The following is a 14,087-nucleotide window of genomic DNA, read 5'->3' on the forward strand; positions in this document are numbered from 1 at the left end:
GCTACCGCGGCGGCCATTGGAGGGTGAATCAACGGCAAAAGGAAGACCTTTCTCTCTGTCTCTCTCTCACTGTCCACTCTGCCTGTCAAAAATAAAAAAAAAAATAAAAATAAAAATAAAAAAAATAAAAAAAAGAAGAAAAAAATCCTATGTATAAAAAAGAATAAAATAAAATATATGACATATTTACATTATAAGATTACAGTTATTTTCCTTTGTGCCTATTCCTTTTTACAAATAATTGACAGCATGTAATAGTTTCATGGCAAAAAAGAACAGAGGTTTTAAATATGTGAGAAATCTGAAATCAGCTAAAAATTAACCAATATTGAATCTTACAAAGAATAATGTTCTATGAAAGTAAACTCAAGGACAAAAATCATTTTCAAAGCACCACTGAATCAGAACATGATTTTCTGAATTAAGAGTATAATCTTGTACACATAAAGAGTGTAACATTTTGTATTAGAATGAAACTTGCACACTGACTTGTTAAATGATGCAAACTCAAATTGATCCACAAGTTGATACAGAACACCAAGACACAATCTACTGGACTTTCCATTCTACTTTTGAGTTGCTCAGTGATTCTTATAAACAAAGGTATTTCAAAAATACTTTCTTCTTCAAATGTTCAGAATCCTAACTAGAAATAAGGATAAACTACCCTGAAATATTCTATCTTTGTAAGCAAATTAAAATTCCTTCAGAGTTCTTTTTAGATCTAGAAATAAACAAATATGGTTGAACATTCTGATAAAATACAAAGTGAAATGCAAGTATTTGATAAACTGTATTTTGACTTAATTTATACATAATTTATATTTGCTTACAATGTGCACTAAAATCAGAAGCAATTAAATACTACTTGTTTGAAATCAATAATTCAGATTGATCTTTTTAATGCAATGTGCAATAAACATTAATATGGGTTGTTCTGAGGAGAAAGTTTACCAGTTATTCTCAATACCACATAGGAAAAATAAAATACAATTAAGCAATATTTAAATAGCAGATTTATAAGTTCAACTAAACTTGCCCCAAACTAGTAAAAGCAGATACTTGGAATCAACAGAGCTTTCATCAAAGGAAAATCATTAAAAAGAGGCTATAACCTTATCTTATATGGTTTTGGCATTTATATGTCCATAGAGAAATAAATCAAATGAGCCCTAGGTCCCTTAAAGTGTTACTACAGGTTTTCAAACAAACCAAAGAAAAACAATATACAACCCATGAATGACAAGAGTAGAAAAAGAGTAGTAGCAGCAGATACATTACTATATAAAAGCCTTCACAAGGCCTTAATTCCAATTTTTAGGATTAATGAAATAAAGAGGTAAACAATAAAAATTAATAAGTATGGGAATAAACCAACAAGTAAATCAAAGGAATAAACAAGGAATTAAAAGCTTTAGGGGCCGGCAGCGCGGCTCAATAGGCTAATCCTCCACCTAGCGGTGCCGGCACACCGGGTTCTAGTCCTGGTCGGGGTGCCAGATTCTGTCCCGGTTGCCCCTCTGCTAGGCCAGCTCTCTGCTGTGGCCTGGGAGTGCAGTGGAGGATGGCCCAAGTGCTTGGGCCCTGCACCCCATGGGAGACCAGGAGAAGCACCTGGTCTTACTCTCAAGTAAAAAATAAGTAAATCTTTAAAAAAAAAAAACCAAAAGCTTTAGGTACAAAATTTGACTACTCAGAAGCATTTAAAGATAACAATACTACCAGCCTAATATATTCAAATTTACCTTTATCTTAGTGTGTACATCAAAGATATCTGGGATACTGCCAAAAATTGTCTTAATCTCTTCTGGTGCAAGGATAGGCCCACCACGTTGTCCTTCCTCTTCCAATGGTACTTGAAATAACTAAGAGAAAATAAAGACTAGCTTAAATAGATTGTGAGAATAAATATAGACAAATTACAGGATATGTTGACAGAGAAAAATACAATAAAAATTTTTTTCATAACATTTTCTATTTTCTTCATTTATTTATACACCTCTGTATGCCTGTGAAACAGCAGGTTAAGCCACCATCTGACACCCACATCCAATATGGGAACCAGTTCCAGTGCTGGATGTTCCACTTCAGATCCAGCTCCCTGCTAATGTACCTGGGAAGGCAGCAGAAGGCGGTCCAAGTGCTGCACCCATACGGGAGAGCTGAATGGGATTCCTGACTCCTGGCTTCAGCCTACACCAGCCACCGCCTCTTGGGGAGTGAACCAGCAGACAGATGATAATTCTCTCTCTCTTTCTCCTCCTCATCCCCCCATCTGTCACTCTGTCTTTCAAATAAGTAAGTTAAAAAGTTCAAGTCTGGCTGCTCCACTTCTGATCCAGCTCCCTGCTAAAGCAGGGGAAGGTAGTATGGTCTCCCACACAGGTGCAGGGGCCCCAGGACTTGGGTCATCTTCTACTGCTTTCCCAGGCCATAGCAGAGAGATGGACTGGAAGTGGAGCAACCGGAACTAGAACTGACACCCATGTGGGATGCTGGAGCCACAGGCAGAAGACCAACCTATTGCACCACAGTGCCAGCCCCACAAATAAATATATCTTTAAAAAAACTCTCAAAACTGTTCAGCTTCCAAATTGGCCTCTTCCACCACAATTTCCCTTCATTAACCCCCTTTTCAAAGAGAAAAAAGTTATCTTTCTGAAAATGAAACTCAGATGATATTATCAGTTCCTGCTAATATCAAAAATGCATCTACAGCTTCTAAGACGATATAGCACATCATTCATTATTCATCCACTGGTGGCGTACTCTAGTCTGGGTAAGCAGTTTATCTCAACTCTCAGTGTATCCACACTAATCATTGTAACTTGAATGATCCTTTTATTGTATTGTTTACCCAATCTTAAATAGTTTTCCTACCCATATGCTTTTTAATTTGAGACAGAGAAACAAGAAAGAGACAGAGCAACAGAGAGCTCCCATCTACTGGTATCCTCCCCAAATGCCCACAACAGCCTAGGTCAGGCAAGGCCTAAGCCAGAAATTAATCCAAATCTCTCAGATGTAGCTGAGACTCAACTATTTCTGTCATAGCCTGCTGCCTCACAGGGTACACATTAGCAGGAAGGCAGAATCATGAGTAGAGCACAGACTGGAACTCGGGACGTGAATAATGAGATGTACGTGTCTTAAACACTAAGTCAAATGCCTGAGCCCACCTCCCATATTCTTCCCGTGTACCAATCCGACCTAGACTTTTAAATTCACTTCATTTGTTCCTTCTTTATAACACATTTTCCAATTAACAAACCATAGAAAATCTCAGCCTCACATCTTCTGTAAGCTGGAAGAACAGTTAAACTCACCTTAACTAAATCTCCCTATGATGCTCATAACCTTCTACTTGGTACTAATAATTTTGTGTGTGTATGCTTCATCTCCCCTTCCAGTTTAAGCTCCTTTATAACAGAAATTCTGGTGCAGGTGTTACGCAGGTTCTGGTGCAGCCAGTTAAACTGCTATCTGCAATGCTGGCATACCATATCAGCATGCCTGTTCAAGTCCTGGCTATTGCACTTTCGATTTAGCAACCTGCTAATGCACCTGGAAAGGCAGCAAATGATGGTCCAAGTAATGGTCACCCATGTGGGAGACCAGGATAGAATTCTTGGCTACTGGCTTCAGCCTGGCCCGACCCTGGCTGTTATAGCCTTTTGGGGCATCTGAGGAGTCAATCAGTAAATAGAAGATTTCTCTCTCTTTTTGTTGTTCTGCCTTTCAAATAAATAAATCTTTTTAAAAAACCAAACATAAACATTAATATTTATTCAAAAAAAAATCTTCTCCAACACCTGGTACATTATCTCATATTAATAGCAATCCAAGTATTTAATACAAGAAATAAAGAAGCTTCTGGATATTCATTTAATTGAGGCACTAAATTAAAATTAAGTTATTCTGGGGCAGGATTTTCGCATAGCAGTTAAGTCACCTCTTAAAAAAACCCACATCCCGGGCTGGTGCTGTGGCGCAGCAGGTTAACACCCTGGCCTGTTGCAGCCAATTGGGGAGTAAACAATCAGATGGAAGACACCTCTCTCTCTCTCTCTCTCTCTCTCTCTCTCTCTCTCTCTCTCTCTGCCTCTCCTCTCTGTGTAACTCTGACTTTCAAATAAATAAATACATATTAAAAAAAAAAAAAAAAAAAAACACATCTCTGAGGCCCATGCTGTGGCACAGTGGGTTAATGCCCTGGCCTGAAGCGCTGGCATCCCATATGGGCACCAGTTCAAGACCCGGCAGCTCCACTTCTGATCCAGCTCTCTGCTATGGCCTGGGAAAGTAGTAGAAGATGGCCCCAAGTCGTTGGGCCCCTGCACCCGCATGGGAGACCCGGAAGAAGCTCCTGGCTCTGGATCAGCGCAGCTCAGGCCATTATGGCCAACTGGGGAGTGACCCATCGGATGGAAGACCTCTCTCTCTGCCTCTTCTCTCTGTGTAATTCTGACTTTCAAATAAATAAATTTTTTAAAAAAACAAAATCCCACATCCCATATCAGAGTGCCTGATTCAAGTTCCAGCTATTCTACTTCCAATCCAGCTTCCTGCTAGAATAGCAGATAATGTTTCAAGTAAACTGGGTCCCTCCCACATGTGAGACACAGATTGAGTTTCAGGACCCTTATTTCTGTGTGGCCCAGCCCTGGATGTTACAAGGGTCTGGGGAGTGAAGTAGGGCACAGAAGATCTCTCTCTCTCTACTTTTCAAATAAAATGAAAATAAATAAAAAAAATTCGTTCCAGGGGCTGGCATTATGGTGTTTGGGTAAAGCTGCTGCCTTCAATTCCACTATCCATATGAGAGACAGCTAAAGTCCTGGCTGCTCCACTTCTGATTCTCTTTCCTTCTAATGCCCTGAAAAAAATAGTGGAAGATGGTCCAAGTGCTTGGGCCCCTGCATCCATGTGGGAAATGTGGCTGAAGCGCCTGGCTCCTGGCTTTAAACTGACCCAGCCCTGGCAGCCATCTGAGGAGTGAACCAGCAGATGAAGACCTCTCTTTCTCTCTCTTTCTCTCTCTCTTTCTCTTTCTCTCTCTGTAACTCTTTCAATTTCAATAAATGCATCTTTAAAAGAAAAAAAATCAGTTTTATAAAAAGCTTACAGGAACACTCCTGAATTTAGGCCATAATATTTTAAATAATATATCTGACTAATTTATACTCAGCATAGATGTATGAAACTTTTGTCTTCAGTCTAATAATTTCACTGGATTTTTAAACAGGCGTTTTAGTGAATTTCATTCATATGCAAATTAGAATTCTGAAACTTCAGTGTGCTTTACCATGGTCTGAAAGGATTTACTTTTCTAGGCAATAAATGCTACCACAGTACATGAGCAGTATTTGCTAAATGGATTTTCTGCTGCTAAACCGCACTTTGGCCGACTATAAAAACTTCAATAAGAAACTCCTCTAGGATGATCTCCCCAGAGGGAAGAGCAAACCTGACTTAAGTTTAATTTATTAGATGGCCTCCTAAAACCCTGACTACAACTAAACAAAAAATTAACTGTGAAGAATAACCTGTCCACCAATAAAGAATCCTTTCCATTTCTTATCCATGCACTTTACCAAAGGTATAGGAAACCAAAGGTCATTAGATCAGATCCTAAACAGTTATTTTAAGAATTCAAGTGAAAATCAGCTAAAACCTAAACACAAGGGGCAGATATTCTGATGTAGTAGGTTAAGCTGCCACTTACAAGGCCCACATCCTATATCTAAATGTTAGTTCAAGTCCTCACATCCTATATCTAAATGTTAGTTCAAGTCCTGGGTACTCCATTTCCTATTCAGCTCCCTCCTAATGCACCTGGGAAGCAGCAGATGATGACAGCTCAAGTACTTGAGTTCCTGTCACCCGTTTGGGTGACCTGGATGGAGTCCCTGGCTCCTGACTTCAAGCTACCCCAGCCTCTGGCTATTGCAGTCATTTGGGCAGTAAACCAGCAGATAGAATCACTCTCTCTCTCTCTCTCTTATTCTTTCAAATAAATCTTTAAAAAACACAAACAAAAAGCTAAACTCATATCAGAATCTCCCTATCATTTTTCTATTCAAGGATAAGTTTGGGCCGGCACCACGGTTCACTTGGCTAATCCTCTACCTGCGGCGCCGGCACCCCAGGTTCTAGTCCCAGTTGGGGCGCTGCATTCTGTCCCGGCTGCTTCTCTTTCAGGCCAGCTCTCTGCTGTGGCCCGGGAGGGCAGTGGAGGATGGCCCAAGTGCTTGGGCCCTGCGCCCACATAGTAGACCAAGAGAAGCACCTGGCTCCTGGCTTCGGATGGGTGCAGTGCGCCAGCCGTAGCGGCCATTTTGGGGGGGTGAACCAACGGAAGGAAGACCTTTCTCTCTGTCTCTCTCTGTCTAACTCTGCCTGTCAAAAAAAAAAAAAAAAGGATAACTTTGATTACATCAACATTATTTTTTAAAGATTTATTTACTTATTTGAAAGAACTACAGAGAGGGAGTGAAGGAGAGAGATCATCCATCTGCTAGTTCACCCCTACGATGGCCACAACAGCAGGGCTGAGCCAGGCTGAAGCCAGGAGTGTCATACCCATCTCCCAGAAGGATAGGAGGGGCCCAAGGGGCCATTTTCTACTGCTTTTCCAGGCCAATAGTAGGGAGCTGGATCATAAGTGGAACAGCTGGTATGAACAGAGCACATATAGGATGCTAGTGTCACAAACAGTGGCTGTAGCCTCTATTCCACAATGCATGGGCCCTAAACTTCATTTTCTTGATAGTATATCAAACTATCTAATTCACTAACTAAAATGAGTGTATTGCTTTCTACAGATGCCAAAATAATATCCTACTGTGTTTTTCAGAACCTCAAATTTCAGTTTATTCCTTAATATTTTCTTCAATCTCATCCAACAAGGATTCATGAAACCTATTGTTTTTCTTCAGAAATAACTTTATTGTACATTTTAATATTGGTAAGCAATTTAGGACTAGTCACTTCACACTTGACATATCACATGACAAGATTAGTGAAAAATATTACTGACACTGATACTATGCTTCATTTCTGTCTATACATTTTTTTGCAACTATATAGTTCACTAAATAAAGCTTTCATTTTTACTTTAGAACACTTACTTTCAGAAAGTTATCTACCACTTTCAAATACAAATACAGTATCTTTTTTGTTAAGATTTAGCTTTATTTCTTCTAAAGGCAGAATCAAAGAGAGAATATGTACACAATCTTCCACCTGCTTGCTGGTCTATTCCCCAAATGCCTGCAACAGCTAGGTCTGGGCCAGGCCAAAGCCAGGAGCCAGGAACTTCAACCAGGTCTTCCACCTGGGTAGCAGGGATCCAAGTACTTGAGCTACCTCCCACTGCCTTTCCAGGTGCATTAGCAGGGAGCTGGATCAAACAAAAGTACAGTAGCTGAGACTCAAACTGACAGTACTATATTAGATGTCGGAGTCACAAGCAGGAGCTTAACTCAATGTACAACACCGGACCCAAATGCAATATCTTGACAGGGATCCCTATCAAACTCAATCCCCTCTCAGATCATACATTGAACGTCTTTCTTTCCTTAACATCTTTATTAAAAACAGTGCTATCTGTGGATGAATAAAAGATAATACTCACGTATATCATTTCCCTAACAGCAGTTTTTGTCATTCGTTTTTATTTTAATATCTATGTTCAAATTGCATGTGTATATAATTTCCTTTTAAGAAATATATTTCAGATTTCATACTAAAGAACTCTGGAACAAAAATCATTTTACAACAAAACTCACACTTACCTGAATAATTGTCGCCAATATATTTACATAATTACTTTCAGTCTGATAGAGCTCTTTTGCAACTTGCCACCGGGCTGACTGCTTTAAAGGAATTGGAGTGGAATTTTTAGAAGACTTGGTACAAGATTTTGGTGTTTCTGAAAGAGAAAAAGGAGGAAAGATTCAACAGAAGCCAGATATACATACCAAAAAGTATACAAGCCTAACAGAAAAAAAAGGGGGTGGAAGGGGAAATACCTACTCTTTAAACAAACCACAACATAGATGGTCATTAAAGTAAAATTCCCTCAGAGGATAAGGCCAGAAAAAAAACAGAATAATGATCAAAAATACCACTCCAAATTGATAACCAACTAAGTAAACTGCCTATACTCTTCAAAAATGTCAAAGTCATTAAATAAATGGGCCGGCGCCGTGGCTTAACAGGCTAATCCTCCGCCTTGCGGCGCCGGCACACCGGGTTCTAGTCCCGGTTGGGGTGCCGGATTCTATCCTGGTTGCCCCTCTTCCAGGCCAGCTCTCTGCTATGGTCCGGGAAGGCAGTGGAGGATGGCCCAAGTCCTTGGGCCCTGCACCCGCATGGGAGACCAGGAGAAGCACCTGGCCCCTGGCTTCGGATCAGCACGATGCACTGGCCGCAGCAGCCATTGGAGGGTGAACCAACGGCAAAAAGGAAGACCTTTCTCTCTGTCTCTCTCTCACTATCCACTCTGCCTGTCCAAAAAAAAAAGTCATTAAATAAATGGGCCAGCATTGTGGCCTAGCAAGTAAAGCTGCTGCCTGCAATGCTGGCATCCCACTTGTGTGCCATTTCGAGTGCCAGCTGCTCCACTTCTGATCCAGCTCCCTGCTAATTCACCTGGGAAGGCAGCAAAGGATGATTCCAGTGCTTGGGCATCTGGCAGCTACATGGGAGACTCAGAAGAAGCTTCTGGCTTCAGACAGGCCCAGCTGCAGCCGTTGTGGCCATTTGGGGAATGAACCTACAGATAGAACACCTCTGTCTGTGTCTCTCTCCCTCTCTCTGTCTATAACTCTGCTTCTCAAATAAATCTTAAAAAAAAAGATATTAGTGAGACACCTGATGAATTTAAGCAGTTCAGAGCATTAATGCTAATTTTCTCAATACAACAATTATAATTAATTTTATTTAAGAAATGCCCCTGTATTTGGGAAGCAGACATTTAAGTATTTAGATCATGTATGCAAACTTATTCTCAACAGTGCAGATATACAAAATATGTGTGTATAAAGAAAAAGAAAGCAATTTTAAGTGAATAAATGCTAAAGCAAACATTTCCATTTGGGGAATCTGAAAGGAAGATACAGGAATTTTTGCAAAGCTAAAATAATGAAACAGAAAACAAGATGTAAAAAATACTTCTTTAAAAAAAAAGGAAAAGGTTATGATCGCAGTTATAATGATGAAAACTTTCCATACATAATTGCATGTATGGAGAAAGTCCTCTCCACAAAAAAAAAAAGGCAATTTTTTTGTTAATTCAAGGTATCTTTTTTAATATAATAAAAACATCCAGTTCAACCCAGAGTAGAAGGAAGATGAATTAGTATATTTTATATATATATTTTATATATATATTTCATGAAAGAAAAATTGGTTTAAAAATATCTCAGAAAAGCTTAAAATGCATTTTCTTACTATCAATATGGTTAGAATACTTCAACATTATATACAGGATTTCCTAATGGCATGTTTTTCAATAGGAAAAGTAGTGAATGTATAAAATAGGAATGCGTGATATGAAAAACATATTACCAACATAACAATTTTACTCAATGATAAATAATTTTCAACACTTTTAATATTAAAACAAGTATGTGTACTATGGAGTTTGGAATGTCTTTTAAAGACAACAGACTCAAAGAAACTTCTACCTTGCCAAACATTATTTCAGGCTACAATTAACAGATCAATAACTCTGTCATTACAGGTTACTTCAATGGGGAAAAACTGAGATACGGTGGTCTAGTTTAATTATAGTATATCTTGGCAGTAATCTACAAACTAGAGCTTATTTTAGAATACTTAATAAATGAGTACAGTAGTTATGTCTGTTTTCTTCAATGGTTCCATTTTCTTCTACTTTCTCCTAAATTGCATACTCAAGTTTCAGTCCTTTATGATTACCTCTTACCACCCCAAGCCCTTGGTCATTAGAATTATGGAACCAATGACTTCTCAGATCCACATTATCTAATAATGATGCCCCTCACAAAGCACTTGGTTCAGCTTTTCCTAATATCTACTGGATATTGCTACCTTCACTTAACCTGAATTTCTCTAACACCACACTATCTTTTACATAATCCCCAAAATATAAACTATTTATAGCAATGTTTCTTTCATTTAAATACTTTGTCTATATCTCTTATTCTCTTCCTATTTCATTCAATTAGTATTTTCCCAGTGCTTCTAACTGTTCTTTCCAATCACTGACTCATTGCCGTATCATCTCTTGTTCCAAGATAGTATAGTAGATCACTTCATAATATACTATCAATTATCCAGTTACTCTACTGGTTCAGAGTTTCTAGAATTCCTTGTTCAACATAATCTGTAGTTTAGACACACCAGTCTGACTTCAAAGTTACCTAATAGTAGGCCCAATTAACCTTTCTAATTTAACTATTACTCATATCCTCCAAGAAAAACAACTTTTCCAGTTTTTCTCAAACTCAATTTGTGTGCTACCATTTGTATTCTTTGTCCTCTTCTCCTGTTTTCAACCTTAACTTCTTTAAATTCCTTCCACTTAAAATGTGGACATATGAGTACCTACTCTGCATCACAGTCTGAGAATAAAGAGAATAAAATAGACAAGGTTCTTTTTTATTCACATTCAGGTAGAACAAATCAAGTAAAAAGAAGTAAACAAAAAATATAATTTCTAACAGTGATCATTACAACTGAAAACTACTAGCTAATGGGGTTGGTAGGAAAGAGTGATGGAACATGACCTAACTTTATAGGAATCCACAAAGAATTCCTTGAGGCAGAGAGATTCAGTATAAAAGTCCTGAGGTATGGATGCACTAAAACTATCTGAAATGTTTCAAAGATGAGTGAAGCTTAGAGTATTATTAGAGGAGCATGATACTACACAGCTTTGTACCACCATAGATGAGGGCAGGAACATACAGATTTAATAGCTACAGTAATACAAAGCTAATGAATGACTTCCAACCAGAGGAGTGGCATGATCTATTTTATCTATCTTTAGAGATTTCTATAAATGCTGTAAGTAGAAAGGCAAAAATGGAAAACTACTGCAGTTATCTGAGACATCCTTTTTAGAGAAAAGACCAATAAAGAAAGGTGGCAAAGGAACAGCTGAGAGTAGTATAACAAAATGAGTTCTAATTTGGTTAGGTCAAGTTTAAGATGCCTATTAAACATGAACAAGGACATATCAAAAAGATAACTGGACAGGGAAGAAGACAAGTATGATAGTCATCAGCATATAATGTTATTTAAAGCCACAGAATCACTTGAGATCATTCAGGGAGAATACAACAGAAGAAACAGTGACTGAGTTGAAGACAGAACATTTAGAATTAGAAAATTAGTCTAAGGCAAAAGAGGATGAGAAATAAAAAATATCACAAAACCCAGGAAAAAATTGTGTCCATGAAATAGCAGTTATTCATGCGTTAAATGCTAATCATTATATAAAAACTGTTTACCAGCCGGCGCCACAGCTCACTAGGCTAATCCTCTGCCTGCGGCGTCAGTCCCCTGGGTTCTAGTCCCCGTTGGGGCGCCACATTCTGTCCCGGTTGCCCCTCTTCCAGTCCAGTTCTCTGCTGTGGCCCGGGAAGGCAGTGGAGGATGGCCCAAGTACTTGGGCCCTCCCTGCACCCGCATGGGAGACCAGGAGGAAGCACCTGGCTCCTGATCGGCGCAGCACGCCAGTTGTAGTGGCCATTTGGGGGGTGAACCAACAGAAGGAAGACCTTTCTCTCTGTCTCTCTCTCTGTCTAACTGTGCCTGTCAAAAAAAAAATAATAGGCCAGCGCAGTGGCTCAACAGGCTAATCCTCCACCTTGCGGCGCCGGCACACCGGGTTCTAGTCCCGGTTCAGGCGCCGGATTCTATCCCGGTTGCCCCTCTTCCAGGCCAGCTCTCTGCTATGGCCCGGGAAGGCAGTGGAGGATGGCCCAAGTCCTTGGGCCCTGCACCCGCATGGGAGACCAGGAGAAGCACCTGGCTCCTGGCTTCGGATCAGCGCAATGCGCCGCAGCGGCCACTGGAGGGTGAACCAACGGCAAAAAGGAAGACCTTTCTCTCTGTCTCTCTCACTATCCACTCTGCCTGTCAAAAAAAAAAAAAAAGAAGAAGGAAAAAAAAATTAAAAAAAAAAAAATAATAATAATAAAAATAAAAACTGTTTACCAAGCAAGAGCAATTTTTATGTAGTAGAGACTGCAGCTCAATTGGAATGGGCTAAAAAGACAAGCAGAAACAACAGATCAAGATAATTTTTTGAAGCATATTGACATGAAAGGAAAAGAACAATGGGACATTAAGTAGGGTGTCAAGCAAGGATTTTGATTTTTTTCTTTCTTAAATTTAGAAAATATTGGGAGCCAGTGCTGTGGAAAATCGGGTATCTGCAAAACCAGCATCCTATATGGACAATGGTTCAAGTCCCGGCTGCTCTACTTCTGATACAGCACCCTGCTAATGCACCTGGGAAAGCAGCAGAAGATGGCCAAGTACTTGGGCCCCTGAAACCACATGGAAGACCAGAAAAAAACTCCTGGCTCCTGGCTTCAGATTGGCCCAGTTCTGGCCCTTGAGGCCATTTGTGGTGTAAGAGGGGATAGAACCATTTTTTTCTGTATTCTGTACTGCATGTTTTCTTCAATATGTAACCGATTAGTATCTTATCAGCTAAACAGAAATATTAATAGATTTTTTAAAAAGACAATATATTTGCTTGCAAACTGCAAATAAAAACATAAGGAATTATTGAGGATCGAGAGAGGAATTAATTGCAGCCTTCCTGTGTCAGTAAATTTATCCTTTCCCGACTTCATTCTATTTTCTCCATAACTCACACATTTGTGTGATTCCACTTAGTTAGTGTTAATTTTCTTTCTGAATAGCTCTACTACTCCCTAGCACATAAGTCTGAGTAAATTACTTCTCTGTACTTCAGTTCAGTCATATAAAATAAGGATAACAAAACCTACTATAAGTATATGAAATACATAAAGCACTTGGCATATAGTAAGCAGTCACTAAATAAAAAGCATTATTATGCTTATCTTTTCAAGTATGTTCTCCATTTGAACAAAGGTAACTCAAGGCAAAGCCCTTCATATTCAACTTGGTAGAGACTTATTTATACTTTAACAATATTCCATTCCACTAAATTATAAAAATCAACTTTTTAAAATGTGAATTACCTCCATAGTTAATGCTAGAGTCTGGTGTATTAGAGATATCCAGAAGTGATCCTATAGAAAGGGAATGTTCAGCTGATGGCCGTTTACGGGGAGGGAAAGGTGATAAATCTGTCTCTCTTGAAAGCTGAGCAAGTGTCTCTTTTAAACGTCGTCTTTTGCGATTGCTGTTTGGCGTACTTAGAGACAGTAGTGACACTGACTTCTTGAGCTCAGGAGTATTAGCCTGCAATCAAAAGCAGAAAAGTTCAATCTTACTTCTATGGTTCTTTACTGAGATAGGAACAAGAGAAAAATACATTTGAGTCTGACAAAATCTGAATTTTTGTGCAATCCTACACCCTGCCAAGAAATTTAGAAGCTTCATAAAACATAATAGCCAAGACATCACTGTTAATTGTCTAACCCTTACCATCTCATATTTTTTCCTTTATAGTCCTATCACATATTCATCTATTAGTCTATTCATCTATTATTTACCTACTTTCTACTCTTCCATTCAGCCATAAACTCCACAAGGGCAGTGACCACTCACATTCTGTTCACTGTAACTCTAGCATTTAGTGCAGTGCCTGGACATGATACCCTCCAAAATTTGCTGAAAAACACTTGATTTTAATAGCTCTTTCTCTAAATCTAAAACAGTTTTTCAAATCTATATTAAGACAACACTGAGAACAATACAGCCTGAAGAAAACACAATAATAAACACATATCTCATCTTCAATATTTTATTCATTATTTTATCATTATTCATTTTCACTTTATTAAATCCCAAACTGAAGTGAGCTTTCTCTTAAAGCCTGTTTCTATACCTCAATGCCATTTTGACGAATGGCACTAACTTCCATGGAGATTCAG

The 14,087-nt window shown here is 38.9% G+C and overlaps 1 protein-coding gene across 5 annotated transcripts in view; it reads right to left on the reverse strand.

The window, feature by feature from the left end:
* ECT2 (epithelial cell transforming 2) overlaps positions 1 to 14,087 on the reverse strand; it is a 70,805-nt gene that overhangs the window by 42,149 nt on the left and 14,569 nt on the right. For all 5 annotated transcript variants that reach the window (XM_062211727.1, XM_062211736.1, XM_062211709.1 and 2 more), the window contains 3 exons: positions 13,230 to 13,452; positions 7,797 to 7,933; positions 1,746 to 1,865 (listed from right to left, as the gene is read on the reverse strand). In XM_062211727.1, the coding sequence (XP_062067711.1) occupies positions 1,746 to 1,865; positions 7,797 to 7,933; positions 13,230 to 13,452 (480 nt within the window). The remainder of the gene's footprint in view (positions 1 to 1,745; positions 1,866 to 7,796; positions 7,934 to 13,229; positions 13,453 to 14,087) is intronic.

Source organism: Lepus europaeus, chromosome 2 (assembly GCF_033115175.1).
Source record: "Lepus europaeus isolate LE1 chromosome 2, mLepTim1.pri, whole genome shotgun sequence".
Classification (NCBI taxonomy): domain Eukaryota; kingdom Metazoa; phylum Chordata; class Mammalia; order Lagomorpha; family Leporidae; genus Lepus; species Lepus europaeus.